The following is a 23,705-nucleotide window of genomic DNA, read 5'->3' as shown; positions in this document are numbered from 1 at the left end:
ACGAACACTCATTCACATGCAATTTTTTAGGTGACCATGAGCAAACACTGGGAAGTTCATAGTCATAAACAAGCAGGATGAATTAGATGTGATTTTGTATCTTCTCTAAATCATAGATCTTTGGCTCTATCAAAATTTTTCTTCTAAAAATAGGAGTACTGAATACCAGTATCAAAATATTCAATGAATAGTCATAAAACAGATGCATTGCTTACTCTTTTAACAAGAAGAAACAAATGATGCACACCAGACATCACAACCACAGAACCACTAGCCCTTATAACATAAAACAAAATCTTGTATTTTCTGTTTAAATATCTCACCAGCTTTACTCATATTCGTATACTGGTATGGTACAAATGAAGTTACAAAGCCTTGAAACCTTCTCTAGTCTACAAATAGAGAAATACAAATGCAAATTGTAGAATATCAACCTCATACTTTATTTTACAGTAAATATTCTCATGGTTCAAAGTGTTTGTCAAAAAAATGGCTGCTCTCACATCAACACACACACAAAAAAAGAACAAGACACCTCTTTTTATCTGTACTTATTGCATGTTTGACTCACTCTATCCCACTATGAACATTTTTCCCAGCTTCCAAGCTTTTTATGGTCTTAGTGATCCTAATACTATGCAGTTGTTCACAGTCCAAACAACCTGTTAAGTACTATACTTGGTTTTCAGCCACTTGCCCAATTCAACCTACTCTAATCTTCATCTAAGTCCAGTACTGAATAGTGAGACACAAGCTTAATCACTAAAGAAACTGCAAAGTAGAGCAAAATTGATTCTAAGAAGTGTCACATAGCATGTATGAAGCCACAGCTCCTCACAGAGGAAAGGTATATGTAAGCAGGGCTTGCAAGGTCCCAACTTCTGTTGAGTCCCAGAGCCCTGCAGTACCTTTTATCTATGGAGGGCATGCTTCTACTCTTCTCTACTTCAAGCACTATAGCTATTATTGTATTTTTGTTTCTTGAAATAGCTCTATCCCTGAGATTTTCACAATAATATTGAGGACTTCAAAAAACTTCCATTTTGGGAATGACACAGTGACTAGAAAAATTTGAGGACCTCTACTTTAGTCTTTAATAATTTCCTTATTATTCCTCTAATGATAAATACATTCAGTAGAAAATAATGCTTAAAACAAGTATATGAGGAAACAGGCAAACTCCTCACAGAAAGTTGTCTCCTTTTTTATCAGCTCTACCAACAGGCAATAAATGTTGATGACTAAAATGGTATACGTAAACCTCATATGCATGTATGAGCACGAATATTAGCATGGGATTTTTCAATGTTTTTCCACTCACCCACTAAAACAGGAATCTAATGCGTCTAATCTGCATCCCATCTGCAACAGAAGTTGAACTAGACAGATAAAGTAGCAACCCATAAAAAAAGTAAGGAAAACATACCTTATAACAGTAGCTCTAGATGTACTAGCTACATATATCTACACAGACAAGAGGCAGTAGTGCCCAATCGCACTTTAATGATGCTTTCTATTTCCTTCTTTCCCCGTAAAAATTGTGAAAAAAACACCTCTCATTCCAGTAGGTCCAAAAAGCAATAAAGGCACAAATGCAAAAGAGTAAGTATCTCAAGGAGATTATTTACTAGACTTCGCTAATGTAATGATTGATTTTTACATGTACATGTAAACTATACTTACTCCAACATGTAAATGGTGCAAATAGGCCAGCTGAAAATTTCATGATGTACCTTCCCACAGTCTTCATCTCACCGATTCATTTTTTTGAGAAGAGATGCATTCTAAAATGGTGGAATCTATCAAAATGTTACTGTGACTATTCTCCTTTTTCCTGTCTATTTAAAGTACTTGCTTTTTAAAATATTTGTCTTTTCAGGCTCAGAAAGCAGAATACGATTTTTGAACAAGACACACATACACGGGTTGCCTGCTATGTCTGTCTGTGTCTTTCTGCCCACCTGTTCTGCAGATGTATTCCTCACCCTATTAAAGCGAATGCAGATTTTTCTGTCATACAGAAGATGGCATTTCTTGCTTTTTTTTTTTTAAAATCATGGCAGTTCGATGTAAGGCTCGCTAGAATTGCACTCAGGAAAAAAAAGTAAATTATATTTTGACATTTGTTTTTGATGATACACATTGGAATAGAACAAAATTAACAAAAAAATTTCAAGAACATTAAAAAGTTTCTTGTAGAGGAAAAGCAGATGAAAGACTGAAGCCTGTGGCTTCCTTCCCTTGTTAGTGTGTTCACCTGGCTCGCAGGAACAAAGCAGGCATAGGTCTTCACTATACTCCCTTGTGTGCTATCAAAACTCAGAACACCTGTGCCAGAGAATGAGCTTCTCTTAATCTATCTCTATAAAGATTAAACATACACTAGGCTAGAGATAAATGTCTTTATTTGTAAATAAAAGAGGGGTTTGGATTCGAACACTGCCTTGGGGCTCTCCATATTTTGTGAACTGTTAGCAGACTTCCTTGTACGTTCTTGGCTCATGGCAGCTGGCACTCATGCAGATAACACCTGGGTATCATTCAGGTCACATGTCAATGGTCATTTCCCATAGGCTGTTTGGGCACAGCCCTATCTTTTGAGGGAGAAGAGAGTTTTGTCCAATGGATGTGCACGGACCCATCCCACATACCCCTAGGCCAGAGAACAGACCCTGGCTTGTTTTTATTTCATAATCTAGGTATAGCCAGAGATGCTGACTCTATAGATAGATGGTTAGAAGTGTGAAGCGCTCAGTTAAAGTCCAAGTAAGGGAATTGAAATCTTTTTCCATTAACTTTTTTTTCCTATGAAGTTTAGGATTTGGTGATTCAGCGTTTTCTAACACTCTGCATTAAAATTCACAGCTCAATGAGCAAATAAATCACACAGAAATTAGAAACTCTAAATGCATTAATGTCACAACTGATTTGTCCTGGGAGTAAACATTATTTACATTATTACAGTAACTTATTTGTGGGCTCCTTCAAATTCTATTCTTCTATCTACTTTTCTGAGCATACAGATGAGTTTTCTCTATTTTTTCACCTCCATGTGTGTATCTGGCTATCATACTGATTGCATGATGCATATTTTAGAAGACATAAAAGAAAAATAGCCATAAATACAGTATAAGTTCCAATATAAATATGCCTCTGGAAGTTATTAGTTTTTGAGGTTTTTGCAATGCTAACATGAAGATTCCTATTTACTCATTTAAATTACATATACTTAACAGCATTCACAATCTGTCAGATAACAATATCTAATGATTTTTATTTTTTTAAATACTTGTGTCACTGAAATAAGTATGCATTCTGTCTCTTATGTGTAATACTATGATATACACAGTTGTCCCTTGTGTATGTGGTGATACTAGAACAATCAAAAGGGCATCAGGGGATACTCTATCACACAGTTCATATGGCAACAATATGTAAACAAGAATTATAAGCCAAAGACAAAATATTTTTTTAAAAAAGACCCAATTAAGAAAAAGAAAAGACTTAATCTATATTTGTTTGTGGCATGAAGCACATAATTCAATTCCAGGCCAGTAATTTCAATCTGCTATCAGAAAAATATCCTCCCCAGCTGAGAGGAAGAGAAATTGCCAGCTATGATAAAATTCTGGAAATTATTCATACTGCTTGCTTTGTTTGGCAGCACACACTTTGACATTACAGGTGATCAAAGAACATGTTTTACCTGGGAAAAAGCAAAAGATAATACAGGCCAAGAGAGACCAGACCCAAAATGCTTTATCAATGTAGTCATTTGATCCCCATCTCCTATCCTTCCTGTAATAAAAATCTTACTTCATGAGAAATAATATTTTGTTAAGGGTCTTTTTCATTATTTTTGCAATTAAAAAATCCTGAGGCTATGTATAAATTTGAGCTGTTAGTTTTCTCAAAGCCAAAAAAGTTACGAGCTTTCTCTATTAAAAATGCATGTTTCAGATGTAATAAGATGAAATTTTTCTCTCTGATCCTCCAATAAAGGCCTAATCTGCATGCCATATTGCCTAAGAATGTATGAAATTTCTGACACGAAGCATAAGAAATGTCATGCTGATCTATTTCAATAATATATGAACATAAAATCCAAGTAATCACTCCACATATCCTATTGAAAAATTAAACAGTACATGATTACTTTGAATGTAGTTTGGAATGCAACTGGTAAGAATAAAAGATAGTGAAACTCATTAGAATTAGTATACCCAAGAGGCAGGGATAGGGGGAAGAGGTTGTTCAAAGCTTTCCTTTGGTATCAGCACTAAATAAATTTTTAATTCCCAAACTGTGAAATTAAAAAAAAAAAAGTGTTACTTGGAAATATCATCTCTGAAAACTACGATCTACATATTTTATACACAAATATAGATATATATACATCTACAGTTCAGAATGCATGGCAAGTAGTATAGAATACAGTCCCCATCCTCACAGGGTAACAAAAAATACATTAACAAGAATATTCAAAGTACACAGAAATTTTGGTCTTGATTGCTTTTCTTCAACTATGGCAGTTTTTGCTGCCTCTTGATTCTTGGCCAGAAGCCAACTTGTGATAGGTATCTCCTATTCCACAAGAGAAGGGAATGGAAGAAACAAAGCACTGCTCATAGTAAGCAATATGTTTAAGTTACTGCAGCTTAATGTTCTGTAAAACTGAGACTGCCAATAAATACAACCAAGCAACATTAGCAAGAACATGCTGAAATAAGAAATACCTATGATGGAAAGGCCAGTTTCCAGGATCACAATTATGTCACTTCAAAAAAGAAACTCATATTTTCATTTGACAAAGTATGAGACTTCTTTAGTTTACTAAAATTAAACTGTTTCCTGAAGTGATTAAACTGTTTTACCCTCTTTTGTCCATAAAAGCCAAGCTTATTTAGCTCTTGCCAACTGAAAAGTTCTGTTAATCTATGATTTTTTTTTTTAATGTAACCAGTGATTTAAAAACACAACTGCTGAAATAGCACAGTTTCTAACCTATCCCATGTTAGTGCTGATTTCCCAGATAGGACTGTTCCTGCTTATTCATTTCCAAGGGAGTATCACTCCTTATTCAGCAACTGCAGATATTGGGCGAGGTTTGTAGTTTCTACTGCTTCTAAAAGACCACAAGATACACACGTTCCTCCTAGCTTGTGTAGAGCAGAATTTCACAGAGAGTTTTCTGCAGAAATTTCTCAGCTAATGGAGCTACAAGAGATTCACCTTTAATTCTGCTGTCTTGTCTTTGAATTGTAACTGTTGTGGGAAGTTACGCTGAATGTATGATAAAACAGCAGGAAGAGTAAAGTTTTGAAAATCTGCCCTGTGACCCTGAAGCGACTCTAGATCATGGTGGAGGAGAAAACTACCAGCATGAAAACCTCTGGTTGCTCTTTCTCACCTGGGAGATTAACTGCTGTTCTTCCAATCAGTTTCTGCATATATTGTACTGCACAAAACTGTAAAGCAAAAGTCTAGCCTAGAGATAATGAAAACTTGAATAATTTTAGCTAGGTCTGCACCAAAACAGAATCAAGCAGAAGGAAGTATATATGTTCTTGTCCACACTCCTGTTGAACATCTAAAAGCAAGTGATAGTCTCAGTGAGACCCTAAGCTAAACACCTTGCTCTCTTTTCCTACAATTATAGGGGGGTTCCTTCTAATAGGGTTATAAGCATTTACTTTTCTGACTAGCAGTGTTTCTCTTTTGAATTGACTGTGTTTTCATCACATCACTGCACAGTCAGCAAGGCCAGGAATTTTATGACATGAAAACAAGATGTAAGCCAAGTGCAAAACACTTTGTGGTATCTTCTGACTGAATAGGGAAATGAGTGCTCTATGGGATTCCAAAGCTGAGGACTTTCAGGGATGGACTTGTATGATTGACACATGAACTCACTGATTGATCTCATATGATTAACACATTCCTCTGAAATGCATTCAAACAAAAAGCAGTGGAATGCACATGATTCTGCCAAGACAGTTATGCAGGTTTTTTTGAACTGAACACGGTTTAAGTGGAATCAGTATCTTGCCCTTTTGTTATGCTTCAAACTCACAGTAAATTATTTTAAATGGAAAATCTCCCCTCCATCTCCCCAATTCTAAAGCACTTTTTCTCTTAAATGGCTAAATACTTACTTCTGGAATATGTGTTTCCCAAATACATGTAATAGAAAATAAAACCCCTTGTACCAAAAAAAAACCCCACAACCAACCAAAACAACATTTAAGTCTTAAACATTCAAAGTTAGGATATGCCAGATTTACAAGTAACAGATAATTGCCTCCTTTTGTATTCACCCTATACGCTGAATGAGATTGTGATCCTGTGGAGAAAACTGTAAAGGGATATCCAAATAATCAGTGCCTGTATCCTAATGCATTAGCACAAGAAAGGGAGTTAACAGTGCAGCTGTAAATCTGGCAATTCCGATCTTTAAATTACAGTCACTTTTTTTGCAACATAATATTCCTTCGACATTCTTTTTGTCTTTGCAGTCTCCCAGGTTGCGTTTCTTCCCTTTGTAAACCGAAGTTGGAGACAAGAGCACACTTTGGGCAGCGCTAACACTTGTCCCTCCCCTGTTGAGAACCCTGAATAGAGTTGGAGGAGCTCTGAGCCCTCCAACTGCCACAGCCCCTGACCTGCCGCCAGCAGCGGGCAGGAAGCAGCTGTTCAATCTGCAGAGAGGGAACTCTTCGCAGGGCCAGACTGATTGCAGGGAGCGATCAAGGAGACAAGGCTCCACAGTGCAAATGACATTGCTGTGTGGTGAGGGGAAAAAAATTGCTATGGTCTTCGGCTTCATCAAGTTTACAATTTCCAGACCTAAGCCCTAACAAACATTTCAAGAAACTGCATGCCGTTACCTGTTCAAGTTTGGTTGTAGTGCTCACAGGGACATTTTCAGAAGCACTGTCTTGAGATTGCTGCTTACATAAGCCTTTAGCTGCATCTTTAAACATGGTGTCTTTCTCCAGCAAACTGTCTTGCTTGGCAATTGGTAAAGCCAGGGGATTGCTGCAGAGAGAATCAATAAAGCAATCAGACTCCTCCTGAAGATGTCAGACAAACAAAAGATTGCCAAATGCGGGTGGCAAAACCACAGAATCGATACAATTCAGGGCTATGACACTAGTTCCCAGTCCAAGTACAAAAAAGAAATTGGTGAGAAATAAACTGTTTACATAGGTCGGTCTGTTCCCAAAGACACAGAGCAAAACACTTTGATTTAAAATTCACCTTTATCCATATCTTTTCTGAAGCAGAACTGAGCAAGCCAAAGAGAATATGCATGAGTCTGCTTTTGACAGCACTAGTCTGGCAAATCAATAGCCAATTTGGAAACTGAATTTAAAATACACAATTAATGTACACAATACTGTTTTGAAAAAGAATATGTTTTAAAATAATTCAACAGATATTGCCATTGCGGTTAATGAAATTAAATTCCACCACTTATTAGCTTACTTTTAATCAGACAATATCCAAGGTATATTTTATGACCAAAAGCTGCTTTGAATTTGTGATATGCTAAAAAAAACCAAGCAAACGGCAGACTCCTGAAATTACTGCAATGATACACAATACTCTTCACATATAAGTTAAACCTATTCTTACATGCATAAAGAGGTTTTCCCTACTGACACTTCAGACGATATCACACTTCTGAAAAACAACAATGCCAAAATCTTGGATGATTTTGGCAGTGGTTTACATCCAGAGGAATTAGCGAGCAATCAGCACCAGGAGCTGCGAACACAAACAGCTTAAAAAATAATTGTCTGGGCTCTGACAGTGCATATGAGACAATCTCATGGAGTATACAACAGATCCTTGCCAAAATGTGTGCATAATTTCTTTGAAAGGAAATGTGGATTCAATGTGGGAATGTGGGAATAGTGCATTCCACTATGGGATAAAGCCCAGATGTCAAACTTAGTTAAAAAAAAATTTCATTTTTACTCTAAGTTACTTGAGTTTGATTACTGATTATAATAAAGCCAGGATTATACACACAGTTAACTCAAATGAAATGAAGGAAGACCATACCTAACATTGATTTCCATTGTTCTTGGAAACAAAACTGAAACACAGACATAGTTTTAGAAAGGTACAGTCCTAAGCAAAGGCAAAGCACTTTCCAAGCAGAATTCATTGGAAATCAAATCAATGTAGTTTCCCATTGGAAAAAAATACATGAACAAATCCTTTCTTTTGACAAAACCCTCAGTCTGCAAACACTGAAAGAATTCGTTTCAACATTTTGTAATGAAATATACACGATTTCCTTTCTAATGATGTTTTGCTTTAGGCATTTTAATGTACAATGTCTAGAGGAACACTAGTGAAAATAAATAATTTTTTTTTTTTACTGCTTTGATTGACCTAAGATAAATTTGCCATAAGTTTGTTTACCAAATGTCACATGGACAAAAGATCCAAGAGCCAACTGGTTTTGCCTTTTTTCTTGATTTGGATTGCAGAACAGAAAAGCCATTAGCCAACTCTTTTCATGAACTTGGTGATTAGGTGTCATAGAATAAGAGATATCAGTGATGAGACGGTAGAAGAAATGAAATAGCTGTGACACCCACAAGCAGAAATGTCTTATACTAATTCACATTTTACCCAGACTCAGAATTGAACAAAACATAATTAAATATAAAGTTTTCTTTTTGAGTAGTCTTTTGCTATTGTCCAAAACTGCAAAAATTCCTTTGGTCTGAATTATATTTAAGATATAATCACAGACAAAGAGAAGAGAGATTTAAAGAAAAGTATAAGCCAAATTAATTCAACTATTAAAAACTGAAGCACTGCCATTTATAACTTTTTATTATTCATGTGATGTTTCTTTTAAATTGTGAAGATCCAGGATTTTTTTGCTGCGAAGCTGAACCTTACCCGTTTAATCTTACCATTTTTGCATTAACTACACAACACACATTAGAAACACTTCTTAAAATTCAGCTGTGAACTCCTCGCAACAAATAAACTTTTCAGGTGTCACAAAAGAGAAGTAGGTTGTAAATCACAGCAAAGTGGGGGGAAAAAAGGTACCTACTGTTTCCACAGATGCGTTTTGAACTTAAGAGGACAATAATAACATGACTTAACAGGCATGTTCCATGTGTTGATGTACAGGAGAATAGCCTATCAATTATGTACATTTGTGAGATATTAATACGACTTCTGATGATGGAAATGCTGACATATAATTCTTATTACAACAAAAATGTGAATGATTACAAGAAAGAAAAAACTTATTAAAATTACTCCAACAGTTCATTATGACTCATGTTCAAGAAGACATTGTGAGAAATAAAACAAACTGAAATAAAATGTTTCCAGAAAACAGTGGCGTTTTAGAAAAATATTTCTCTTAACATTCATATGTATTTCTACCAGTCACAAGATGAAGTCAAGCAATGCCATTGAAAACTGAACTACAGGACAGCACAAGAAAAGATTTTATGTTAATGCAGGCAAATGGATTAGCATGAAGTGTCTTCTTTTATGAAAATTAATGGATAATTAATAGATAATTAACCACAAAGGGAGACTTAGGCCAAAATAATGTTGCATAATAGACAGGAGGGAGAGTTATCTAGGGTAATCTGATTTGAACAAGGTAGGACTGTTGCTATTGGCATACCTAACGGAAAAACTCTTGCATGTTATATGGAGGAATAGTCATTTTAATTTTTAGGTGTATAAGTCATCATATATGGAATGAATTTGATGTTTGTGTAGGGTTTTTTTTTAGATAAATAGATGATTTTCGGTAAGTTGCCATCCTCTAGCATGTCCTTCTTTTTAAGAAAAAAGAAATCATACAAAAAAATGGGAGCTGCCAATCAAACAATTGGCAGTTTTATCATCAATATCTGAATTACTACTGCAGCTTATAACTTGGTAGAAAGATGTTATGAAAAACATTATATCAAGGCAGATTCTGCAATGGCATTTTCATGGGCTCTTTGAGCTTATAGCTTTTGTTGGAGAGAACTTCTGTTACTGTAATCCTTCTGCAGGCAATTCTGAGATCCTCCAAACAATTTCTAAGCCTGTTAACATCTGTAGACTGCATAATCTCTGAAATTTCAGTCTAAAAAACTTTTTAAAGTTACATAACAGAAACTTCAGAATGGATTAAACACTAGAAGAGTGTTGGAAACAACTAGAATAACTGAGATGCAAGTTGCTACATGAATGGTTAAATGGAAATGGTCTGTAAGAAGAAAAATGTAAACTCTTTTCTGCTTTGTTGTCTCAAACACATCTGTGTATATTCTGTTTTACTTTACATTCTTCTGCTGTTTTTGAAACACATCCATTACTATAATTAATATTTACTTACTTAAATATGTATCAGAAAATATATAATGTGATTAAGGTAGCATTACTTTGAGAATAAGTTCCTAATTTTGTAGTATTTATTACTACCTAGATGACTGCACTATCTGTGGGCTTAGGGACTATTTCATCAAGAAGAGTTCTACAAGTACATGTACTAAACTGGATGTGCAGTAGTGATCATTGCAGCCATATCACAAGTCTAAAGTCACCTTTAAACAGATACAGCCTATTTAATTGCCTGAACCATAAGCTATGTCAATTAACGTATTCTGGTGCAGGTACTTTTTCCAGTGGAGTAACAAAATTTCTTCTGATTGTACCATTAGAATTAAAACTGGCAAAACTTTACAGCATAGACCTTATATATATATATATGTATAAACGTTTTCCTTCCTTTTTTGCTTTCCTTTTTCAGCAGTATAAATCTAATTTCAAATTTGTAACTGCCTGGACCTGTATAATTTTATCTGTTATTGCACATATTATTTTTACTTTCAGGACTTGTCCCTGCTTCTCTCATAAGCAATGGTCGTTTTACTACACTATTCCCATCTACCTTAATAGAAAGATGTTTGGGTCTACAGTATTAACCTCTAATAATTCTGCTAAGGCAACCACAGATAATTTTACTGGCAATTATAACAATGTATTTTATTACTCATAGTCTATATTTATGACAGAAAGAGGTGAGTGATACAAATACAAAAGATGATTCAGTAGCTTTCCAAAATGAAAGCTACTTGACCCATCAAATCGCACAGAATCACAGAATCACAGAATGGTTGACTTTGGAAGGGACCTCTAGAGGGCATCTTGTCCAACCCCTTTGATCAAGCAGGGACACATAGAGCCGGTTGCCCAGGACCATGTCCAGATGGGTTTTGAATATCTCCAAGGACACACAGACAGAATTCACAGATTTACATATACAGTTCAAATGATAATCTGGCCTCAGTGCATCAGTCTTAACAACAGAAACACTTACAGTTTATTGGAAATTGTGGGCAGATCATGGATGATCTCTTCATATGGCTCTTCTTGAGATAAAGTAGAAACAGCTAAAGGGTCTTTCATTTTTTCCTCCCAAACAATTTCAGCCTTCAGAAGCATTTCCTCAATAAACTCGGAAGCTGCAACATCTAAGACATTGGAACACCAAGATATCAGACAAAGAAAACAGTGCAGAAAAGCTCCTTTCAGTTCAAATCTCTAGATCGGATTAAGATCAAACATCCAGCTAGATAAAATGAAAAGAATTGCTCAGATATTGATCATAAAATAATACTTGAAATTACTAAGAAAACAAAGGCAAAGTAAATTCAGTATGGCATTAAGTTGTCATTTGCAAAATGTCAAAACCATTCTCCCTGTTTAGTGAACTGAAGTATTATTCAATAATAGGACTTCAGAAAAAGCAACACAACTGTTTTCAACTCTGTATTTCAATGAAAACATGTACTGAAATCCTTTTCAAACCTTTTACATTTCTACAAACTAGATGTATATGTCTTGCACATACAGAAGTGCTGAAATCAGTTGTGTTTGCAGACCGGAAGTATAGTTAACTCAACTGTGTTAAATAGATACTAAATGTGGTTAGCTGGCTGTATTGTTAGATAATCTCAGTTTAGTCCATAGCCTTTTATACAAACACAAACTGGCATGTATCTAACCACAAACAACTTTCCTGAGGTTAAGTGCCGTGAAGTTCCCTGTGAGTGTATTTGTAGGTGGCACATTATTTGAGGCATAACATATCTTAATTTAAGTATTATGCAAAGGAAGTTTCTCCTCATAATCTGACAGAAAGATTCTATTTATTTTCTACATTACTGGTTTCCTTCTTCATTTTATCCTAGGCATAGAAGGTTGAACAACCATATATTTCTTCTCTCCAACGCTGCTACCTAGCATTACTGCATTAGCCCTGCTTTGATCACTGGGTTAGACCAGTTGACCTGAAGTCCCTTCCAACCTAACATATTCTATAATTCTACTATCTTTAGAGCCAGTGCTTCAGCTCCCTGTTGCTATCTGGTCTAAGAACGTGCCTTCTTCTGTGGGAAACAACAGGTGTTACACTTGAAAACTGGATGGTGAATTTGTTTTCAGTCAACAGCTTCCAGTTCATGAGGCTATGTACTATCATCAGTTGAGACAGAGAAATGAACTCTGTAAGAAGTCACCAAGGAAGTGTAAATGCAGCTACCACCAAGGCACTGAAGAACTTACAAGGAAGAAACATAACTAAAAATAAACAGGGAATGCAACAAATGGAAAAACATGCTATCACGTGATATGACATCCTGCATGATCTTGACTAGCAGTTCTCAGCAATATATGAAAAAACATATGTACACACACGCATATGTGTATATAACTCTACACACTATATAAACTATAAGTATACACATATATATATATGTGTACCTGTGTGTATATAACTGAGAAAGCAAGAAGGAAAGAAAACAGTGTCACAGTAACCCGTACATACATAATATACATGGATTTTCACCTACCTGAAGGCTTTTCATTATTGCAGTTAAGAAGATTGGGATTTGCCCAGTGCATCAAGAGCAGCTTCACAAGGTTAGTCTAAAATGGGCAAAAACAGAGGTGTTTGAAATGGCAGAAGTAGGACAGGAGCAGTATACCTGTCGTTCCGTTTACTCATTCCTTCCTGCACTAGCTGAAATCATATGATAAACCATAGGCAACACCTCCAAAATACCACCTTCAGCAGGTACTACAGACATTGGTATATATCATAAAAGGCAGAATAAAATACAGTTCTTGTACGATTTCGGTGTACCCTCAGCATAACTCCACCCCCAAAATCTCTATCCTTACACGTGTAAAAAAATCCGCATCAGTAAAGGAAAAAACTAACCCTCCATCACCACTTGTCATGACTTAGATCACAAATATTTCTTTATGCCTAACTAATTCAACATCTGTGAACCTTCACTGCCAAAGGGGTCTGACTCACAGCCATTCTGGAAGTAAATCTGTTCTCTGTCAGTAGTAGAAATGGTCACATTTATCTCATGTTTACCAAATCCATTTAACGTATTAGTAATGGTAGCAATTATAGTAGAGTCGGGTAGAGTATCATATAATGAAAAAGTCTAAAACATATTTTTCAATTCCTGCAAGAATGCTGCAAGCAACTGTTTTTAGTGAGCTCTTCTATTGCTGCACTGAAATCTAGAAATAATTCTCCATCAAAGGCTGTAGTAATGTCTACCCTGATAAACTGGTTGGTCAGAAAGGAGGAATAAACTGCACAAGGAGCAAAAAATATATTTAGAATATGACTATAGAGCTCAACTAAATGATAGGACTGTTTGCACTTTTGGATATATGCTAAAGCAAATAGAATTTATAATGTAAATATAACCAATAGGGGAGGCCAGGATGAGCACAGGAGAAAGTAAGCTGTGCAGAAAAGAAAGGATTCTTCAAGCAGAAGAGAGCTACAGATAAATAAGACCTGAATTGGAAGGCGGCTAAGGGAAAGGATAGTAATTTGGCATCAAAACAAGCAATAAATAAATAAATGAATAAAGGCTGAAAAGGAAGGAAATCATTGCAATAAAAATAATAAAATTCAATATGGATTCAGTGCACAGGAGGCAACTTACTACAAAAGACCATGATAAGGAGGAATCAGTTAAATGCAAAAAAACCCCCAAACTTCTAATCACAGAAAACCAGGAAAATATTGTTGCAAATTTCTACAGAAATAAAAAGATCTTGCTCTCCTCAGCTTTCTAATGCTTTTCCATTCTGACAGTAACAGCAGAAAATTCAGTAAACTGTGGAAGCAGGGAGGAAGCCATAACAGGTTTATTTCCAAATCCAATTAGCCCTGCTTTCAACTGAGAACCCTGAACACATACATCTCTATGTTTTTTCATTATGAAAAAATGGAACATGCTTAGTCATTGAGCTGACTAAATCAGCAGCAGTTGCATAATCTCGTTAACAGTCATTCTGAAAAGTGATACTGGTTCTACCAAAGGAGGGGGGTTTTAAATGCACTTTCAGTTTACTAACATTATACAACTTTTTGGGTTACCAAAGTTCTGGATTTATGACGCAAGAAGTTCCATGCTGCAATGTCAATGCTTCCTGCTGCCAAAGAAATAACTCCTGCTGGAAATCCTTGATGCACGTTGCCAGGACTAAAGTATCCAGGTCACTGCTAATTTCAGTTACCTGCTTTTGGATACACGAAACTGTCTGTGTTAGTTTTAACCTCATTCACTTATGTTTTAGAAGGAGTATTTTAAAATCCAATTGCCAGATCTTCAGAACTGTGCCTAACAGTAGAAATATTTATAGAGTAATTACAGCAAATTATCACTATCCAAAAGTATTTCAATTGCAGAGTTACAAATAAAGTAGATATGACTATGTTAAGAGAAACTGCAATATCTAATGAAATATTATAGCCCCTAAGAATAAAATGGCTATATATTTTGATTCTTATTTTCCAGTGTTGTCTCTGCCAATTCATACAAGTGAAAAAGCCAGGAGCTTTTTCACCAAGCCAGAAGCTTCTTGCCCTCATTTTCAAAGGCTTTCATAAGCCTTTCATGCTTTACCTATTCCCACTCATTCAGCATTCAGACTCCAGTTCCCACTTCACATCAGTCTGTGATACATTTTCAAGTACTTATTTCTGTGGGTTTTCTAGGCACCTTATACTAGTAAGGAAGTCTTCAAAACATCTGCAAAACTACATTGGAAACCTTCATTCACAGCCTGTTCTGATGTGATGCTTGCCAAACAGAAAAATGGGTAAGGTGCTGCCATTTCACCATTCAGGTGGATTGAAAAATGGCTCAATGGCTGGGCCCAGAGCGTGGTGATCAGTGGCAAGAAGTCTAGGTGGAAGCCAGTAACGAGCAGTGGACCCCAGGGATCAGTACTGGGTCCAATCCCGTTCAACATCTTCCTTAATGTTCTGGATGATGAGGCAGAGTGCTTCCTTAGCAAGTTTTCAGATGACACTAAACTGTCAGGAATGGCTGATACGCCAGAGGGTTTTGCTGCCATCCAGGGGGACCTTGACAGGCTGGAGAAATGGGCTGACAGGAACCTCATGAAGTTCAACAAGGAGAATTGCAAAGTCCTGCACCTGGGGAGGAACAACCCCTGGCATCAGTACATGCTGGGGGCTGCCCAGCTGGAAAGGAGCTTTGCAGAAAAGGACCTGGGGGTTCTAGTAAATACCAAGTTGAACATGAGCCAGCAATGTGCTTTGGCCGCCAAAAAGGTGAATAGTATCCTGAGATGCATTAGGAGCACTGTTGCCAGCAGATCAAGAGAGGAGATTCTTCCCCTCTACTCAGTGCTGGTGAGGCCCCACCTGGTGTACCATGTCCCTTTCTGGGCTCCTCCGTACAAAAGAGACATGGATACACTGGAGAGAGTCTAGCAAAAGGCCGTTAAGATGATTAAGAGACTGGAGCATCTCACATATGAGGAAGGGCTGAGAGAGCTGGGACTCCTGAGGCTGAGAGAACTGTGACCTCTCTTGAGGGAGGTGATTCTTCCCTTCTACTCTGCTCTCGAGAGGCCCCACTTGGAGTACTGCGTTCAGCTCCGGGGCCCCCAACATAAGATTCTGATCTCCATCCCAATCAATTTGTTAGGAAACTTTTAACACTTTGAATATTTATGAACAGGGGAAATTCTTAATGAAAATACATAAAGAAAGATTATATTAATTACAGCTTTACAAGATTAAATAAAAATGTTTTTTGTGCATGTAAAAACTCTGGGCTTGATAAGCAAGACAGAATGCATGATCAGATGTGCAGGCAGACCACCACGGTTATACCAAAAGAGCTAAGTTGTTTTTTTTTTCCAAAATAGCAAATGGAAAAAAAAAAAGCAGCCTGCCTACAGTGAACCTGAGCCTTAGTTCTCCAAGGAAACATTACAAGGAAATGAAGTGCAATTCACATTAATGGGAGCAACACTTACTATCCAGGAGCTACAAAAACATTCACAGATGAACAGAGAAAACATTGACTGGACATGGGAGCATTGGAATTGAATAGTTCTTTAAATCTAATGAAACATGGAGTGCAACACTGAAAATAAAAAGCTGTTAGGGGAAAAAAGAGCATAAATAAATTTACTGCAATAGGCACATTATAAAGCCTTCAAATACAATTCCCCCTGCCAAAAAAGGGGCTAAGTTTTACCACACATTAAATGTTAGCTAAGAAAGCCCAATGCTCAGTTTCACAAACCACAGGCTTAAGAGCACCAGTGTTGGCCAGCTGACAGACTGTGAGGCCTGTTGCCACAGATAAGTGACTGCAGTGACAGGGTAGGAAATATGAGGCATGAAGGAGTGACAGAGATTCCTCAAGAATCTCCCTACATACTTGAGGCTGCAAAGGCAGCTCCAAACTGCTCTCAAGCCGTGTTAGTTTTACTGCTAGTGAATTAGCTGGGGAGCAGAATCAGTACTCCTGAAAAGTGTCTTCCTCTCCTGTATGGTCAGATATTTTCCTCTGAAGTAGTGCACAGGACGCTAGATTTGTGCCAGCAACTGCAAAGGATAAGCTGCTGGCTCTGGATGAGCTTTGAACTCTTGAGTTATTATCCAAGTCCCAGTTCCACTGCCTCGGATCATTTATTCCCTTTACCATTGGAGAGAGACCTGCTTAAGTTGTAAATTCAGAAAGCCGCAGATTTTATGCAAATGTCCTGGTGTGTTACTTTGCACAGCAATGAATATGCATCATCCAATTTGCATGCACTCCAACAGTAAATTCCTTCAGTCCTTCACTTTTCTTCCCTGTCAAAACCAATATTTCTCTCCACTTCTCTCTTTCTGTTTCAAAGCTGCACATTTCCTACCATCCTTAGTGACCTGATTCACCATCCATGTTTTGTTCACACAGCCCCATCATTTCTTACTCCTCAGACCCTTTTTCCTCTGTTTCTTGTATCTGAGACTCTCAGCTCCTTACATGTATCTCCTCAACTTGTTTTCTTCCACTCTTTTATAGGTGCTCTTATTCCTTTTTTGGGACAATGCTATTTTTCTTTTCCTTCTTGACATCCATTCCTCAGTTCTCTTTGACTAAGGCCTTCCCACTCTCTTCCTGGAATTTCCTTCCACCTGCTGTGACTTCTCAGGTTTCCACTCCACTTTCTCTGGATATGGTCCCCAGCGTGCTTTCATCCACAGTGAGACAAAGCCATGTAATAGGAAACTAGTGAATCAACAGCCTTAGATCAAAATCAGTATTATTTTGGACCATCAATCTCACAATAGTGTGTGAAACACAGTGAAATCCCCAATTATTATTTTAATATCTAAGGTGCTTATCCATTAAACACAACAAAACCCTAGGCAGAACACATAAAATACCACTGGCTACACCATTATTACCTGCAGTCTTCACCACTGAGTAAGATGGCCTACATCAGCACTCATAAGAACCAGTTTTCAATTGCTCATAAGGCTAAACTTTACTTCACTGGGTTGGAAAAGTGCTTGTCTACCTCACTCTGTGATTTTTGTATAGGCAATATGCTAGGATTGCTGCCTTTGAGTGCTTATGATTTTTTAATTTTTTTTTAAAGTAGGCAGAAAAATAAATCAACCAAAAATGAAGCACTTCTGGGAGCAGTGTGTGGGAAAATACATCGATCGACCCTTGTGAGTTCCAATGTGTGTATGATTTGGAGACTTTGAATTAGGCAGAAGATGAATTCCATGGGCTGAGAATATTCCTATTTTGTCTGTTTGGAAAACTGTCAAAACAGCCAAATTTCAAACCTTGAAAAAATCATAGCCACCAGATGCTTACAAGACAGTTTTTAGATTATAATGGATAAATCAAAGAGCCCACCTTTGCTAATATGGTCCACTGTAGGCCTAAATGTTAGTCTAACCAGTATCAGTGGCTCTGTTTAAAGTGGATACTTGGATGTTTACAATATTTGCAATAAGAATAAATAAATCAGGGAAGTAGTTTCAATTTTTATTATTACTATTATTATTATTACCATTACTGAGCTTCTGTGACAGACGTGCTGTAACTTCATGCTAACCATATATTCAGCAGATGGAATAAATAAGATTAGATAAGTCATCGAGTAAGAAACTGCTTAGAATAACACTGGAGAAATGTATTTAACTAGTGGAATTGGGTCATAATCAGCACTTCACTAAGCATCACGGACATTGAGAAGAAAAGTTCAGCTTAGGGACCTGTATTCACTTAAGCTACTGGGAGTAAGGTAATTATTTAACTATTAGAGTTACTGTGAATTGAGTTTTGAAGATCATATATTTGTTCTCCATTACATAATAGCATGCCTTAGAAGACTGAGTCTCTCTTAAAGCCAAAGTCTCACATGTAAACCCTTAAATAAGTGCAATATCATTCAGAAGCTAAATAGCATTTCCTCTGCAGTTGCAAATCTGATCTACAGTTCTCCTCTAGACACAGGAAATGATGTCTGAAACTCATTACAGATCTCCCTTCTTAATACAATATAGATGAGGAAGACATTTTTTCCACCTGAGTGCAGAAAAAGGAGACCATAACCACCTGTGGCCAGCAAAGTGGAACAGATTAGAAAAAGTAGGTTGCAGGAACAAGACTAGCGGCAGGGTAGAAAGAGTGAAGGGGGAAAATAGAACAGAGCATGGATAAAATTCTGGACTTTGGAACTAACAGCAAGAAATAAATGAAGTGAAAGGGAGGAAGAAAGATGTGGCAAGGAGCCAGGATGTAGGTAGAGACAGACTAAGCACAAAAAGAAAATGAAAGAACAAAGTCACATGGTGAGGAAAAAACACTGAGATGGAACAAGGGAGACTGAGACTGTGAGCAAGTTGGGAAAAGGGATAAGTGTAACAGAAGGGCAGGAAAGTTGGCATGAAGCCAAAGTAGAGAAAAGAGAAAGCTTGGATGAGAACCAGGGAGAGGAGGAGGGGCAGAAGGTGGCTGTGCAAGGAAATTAGGATCGGGATAAAATGCGTATGGAAAGGACATGAAGCCAGGCAAATGAATGGGACAATAAGGCAACAGAATAAAGACAAGAATGGAACAGAGGCAATGGGACAAATAAGATTACGTGTGGGAGGAATGAACCATAAAGACTGTGTCTGTTCATACACAGAGCTTGGAATGGAACCCAGGTTCCCCAAGCGTCACCACTACCTTTCTGCAGTCAGCATGTTTCACCTATATGGCCTAAGAGTATGCCTTTTAAACCTCTGGAATAGCTCAAGTAAAGAAGGACAACCTAATGCTGTTTTCAGCTATCTAAGCAAGTGACAAAGGTTACTTAAGAGTTTACCCTTTACTTCAAGACTGATAACCTATGTGTCTATTTTTCAATCCACCAGGAAATTAGATAGAGAAAAAAAAAATCGGGGAAAAATATTATGTGATCTTGTGATTAAAGATGCTTATAAGTTATGTTCCTACAAGTTATATATTAATACTACAGAGGGGATCATAATTTTGGCACTTCTCAAAGTTTGTGCCTGAACAGTGTTATTAGATTTCTTTTTCATATATGCCTCTTGTGATTTAATATATATGTATATATATTTATATGTACATATATGAGAGAAAGTTACTCTAGCTGGTATTTCAAGGAAAAAGAAATTTATATTGATCACTGAGATCCTGCAACAATCAAATAAATATACAATGTAATCTGTGCACATCTCAGCTTTAAAAACATACAAGTAAACACTGAGAATTTTATAGTAATTTTGTAAATTGAGGTTGCCGCTAGGCTTTATATGAAGCTCAAACTTGTAAGTCTGTTTTCTTATCGTTCGGTATTGTGCGAATCTAGCTTTTCTTGCCTTAGTGTTCTGTACCCACAATTAGCATTTGAATCATTTATAGAAACCTGCTGAATATATTGAGAGTGAAAGAAAGATATCACAGGCAGAAATCCCAAAGTGGTCTCTCTGCTTGAGGAAAATGAGTGTAATTTGATCTGAAGGGAAATGCTGCTCTTCTACCTGAGTACAATCACACATGCCAAAGATGAACAAAAAGACTAAAGAAAAGAGGGTGAGATATGTCTGGATAAAACATTCTCTAGAGGATTTTCTGACCATAAATGAAAGATTCCAACTGCTTGACAGGGAAAATATGTATTCCCCGAGTGACTATACTCTATTCTTTCTGAAATACTGAACAAGCACTCCCTTCTTTATGCTCTTCTCATTGAAAACGTGTGGCATGTGCAGAAGTCCAGAAACTGCATTCAAAGGAGCTGCTATGGCAATGGTCAAACTTGAATGAGATTAAATATCATTTCCTACAGAGTTCAGGTATCACTGAAGCATATTCTAATGACCTGTGTGGATTTTTTTCTATTTTGGGGTCAACACGTGCTTAAAGTAAAGAAAATGAAGCTACAGTTCATAGTTGAGTCAAATGACTAATGTGTTTTGGTAATGATGAGCAAATTAGATCACATAGTAAGAAAGTGTGTTCTCTTAGACTTCAGCAAGAAGTGCAGAGTCCCTTCTATGATCTGAAAGAAATGGTGTGTTTGGATAAACTAACTAGACAGAGGGGTATGATTCAGCCCAAGCAAACAAGCCAAACAAATGTGTGTTAAGGGAGAATATACTTACAGAATAGGAATTTCACACATAAATTTTGAAAATGACACAGGATGTATATAATATGCTAAGAAACATGAGCTAGGCATCTGAGCACACTAAACATTTTTTATTTATTTGGGATATTTCCAATTTATTAATGGGAAATCCTTGCTAGTGCAGGAGTTACTCTTGGAGAGGTACAGTCAGCAGTTCAACAATTCTCCTATCTTTTTTTTTTCACATCACAAAACTGTTAAACCTCAAAGCTAGAGGCTAAATCTGTCTCGCTAAGTAAGAGAGTGCAATGGAGTAAGCTTAAGTATCCCTTATAATCCACACTGCTTAACTGTTAGCTCTGTCCCTGACTGCTTTGGAGCACTCCAACCAGCTCTCTAGAAACAAGACTAATCTCCTATAGAGGAAACTAGCTCTAAACAGTATGAATGTGAGCCAGACTGTTGCCTGGCTTAATCGCTAGCCTTCTTTTATTTAGCAATTTAACAGTTTAGACATAGCCAGCATCCCCCAAGGATGAAATTTTGGGAGAGGCATTGTTTAAGCTACTGGGAGTCAGCTCTGACCTGCATGCCTCTGATAGCTGGTTTGAAAGGTGACATTTCTGTGATAAACAACAAAGAAACAGCTTGTGCCTGGGAATTGTGCCAAAGTACCCAAGGAAAACGTCAGAGCTGCAGCCTATTCCCACCACAGGGAGGGCAAGTGTGTGCTTTCCTGATCACAGCAGCCTGGAAGATGTCCAGCGGGGACAGCACTACCAATGCCGATTACTAGCTGTTCGCAAAGTGATTGCTGTGCAAAATTCAGATTAGGGGGCCAACCTGAGAAATACAAGTCACCCTTCCGCAGCTGGTGTCAGTGCCAGAATGGCCAGTGTGGTACCCAAGTGATGATGTGTGCCCCGCTCTGGTGTGCACAGGCAGCAGCCACATATATACCAGCACTCCCCATGCTGCACGCGAATGAGACAAGGGAGTTCAAACTGCCATCAATAACAGTATTAAGAATGTATATGTCCAAAAGGCCCTGTTAAATTCACTTAGGCAACCCTGGCATATTCTAATTTCTTGAGGCTTCTTTTGCTGCCCTCATAATCTGAATTTGAAGAGGGTTTTGTGTGTCACTGTTGCAGATTTGCAAATGTGTCAAAGAGGTTATTAACATTCCATCATTTTATTAAGGTAAAATTATTAAGGTAAGCAATTCTGACCTTAATTCCTCAATAATATCCATTTTCTGTATAATGTTAGAATCTCAATGTGCATTAAAAATGAAAACTTGCTTTTAGCCCTAATAGTTACAGGGGGGGAAATGACAACAGTCCTAGAAACTCAGAATAATCTTGCTCAAAAATATGCCTTTTTTTTTTTTTAATGCTGTTACCATTATTTTTTAATGTTTGCAGCTGGTAGTATTTCAGTTAATAGTCGGTTGCACTCATTGGTAACCTAATCTATTCCTGAAAAGCAGAGCCTCATCTCACAAGCAGAGTGACTGACCTTCAGGCAGTAGCCTCAGTTGCCTTATTCTGTACTTAGTAGCCGTATCCTGTACATAACCCTCAAACTCACTAGTAATATCCTGCACTCCTATGCAAGAAAGATGTTCTACTCTGGATCTACACACTCTGGCACTAACAGGACAATTCATTTATCATTCGCCCATGCTCTTTTTCAATATCTGGACTAATATCACTCTAGCAAATTTTAGATGGTAAATTTGTCCGTGAGACTGTTTTTCTTTACAAATATATGTAAAGACAGGTACAGATTTTTTTTTTTTTTTTTTTACCTTCAGGTAATACGTACCGGCACTTAAAACTCTTAGTTATTGCCTGTATGGAAACAATGCAACAACCTACTGCTATGTTTTGCTCTTGATAGGATAGGTATTCTTGTAAGTATTTAACTCTAGTCCCCCTGTAGGATTCACTCTGTGCATCTGCATGCTGTCTAAGAGTAATGCATCAACTCCATTCCCCCTTTATGATGACTGGGAAGACCCAGCACATCCAGTGGGTGGTTGACCCATCGTTTGGCTCCTTTGCCCCACACTTTGGTCACACTTACATTTTCTCACTTTAAACTTTAAACTTCAATAGATTCTTCTCTTTTTTTCCAGGTGAAGTAAATTAGTACTATCTCTATTATTGTTATGGTCTTACAAATAGCCAAATATGTTTGGTGTTTTTTTTTTTAATTTTGTGTATTTTGTATTTAATTTTATTTTTTGCATTTTGTGTATTTGCAAACATAAGACTATATATGTATAGAACTCAGGTCCTTCAACTGAGTCTGGATGTCTCTCTAAAACAATATGACAATTTCTTCGTAAGACTATCACTACTCACATTTTTTTGCAAGGTAGTATGCAAAATGTATGTATGTAAGGTCTATAACATAAAATAGTTCAAAAACTGTAATTTGTATAACTAATCCAATAGCATTTTATTAAGGTAAGCAGCTTCTCCAAATGAAAAATATATCTGAATTACTAAGGATTTTATAGGTATTTTATAAACAGGAAAAACTATCAGTCCTTATGACTCATGGAATATAACATTAATTATATATTGCATGGGGTTTGGCTGCAGGTATTGCAGCCACAGTGCTAGTATACTACTAAACAACAATGGTTTAGAACAGGTTTTTTGAAACTTCTGTGACCAGTCATTAAATGATCATTG

General features: G+C 37.0%; 1 protein-coding gene across 1 annotated transcript in view; it reads right to left on the bottom strand.

Annotated features, from left to right (window-relative positions):
- The window catches only part of MYO16 (myosin XVI), a gene marked incomplete at both ends in the record, with an annotated part of 315,156 nt that overhangs the window by 188,135 nt on the left and 103,316 nt on the right, over positions 1-23,705 (bottom strand). The window contains 3 exon segments of the mRNA XM_082305019.1: positions 6,888-7,038; positions 11,366-11,519; positions 12,900-12,975. Coding sequence (XP_082161145.1) covers positions 6,888-7,038; positions 11,366-11,519; positions 12,900-12,975 — 381 coding nt within the window.

Source organism: Platalea leucorodia (genome assembly GCF_965183815.1).
Source record: "Platalea leucorodia genome assembly, chromosome: 2".
Lineage (NCBI taxonomy): Eukaryota > Metazoa > Chordata > Aves > Pelecaniformes > Threskiornithidae > Platalea > Platalea leucorodia.
Note: the sequence above shows the minus strand (reverse complement) of the source record. Positions and strands in the feature narration are given on the sequence as shown.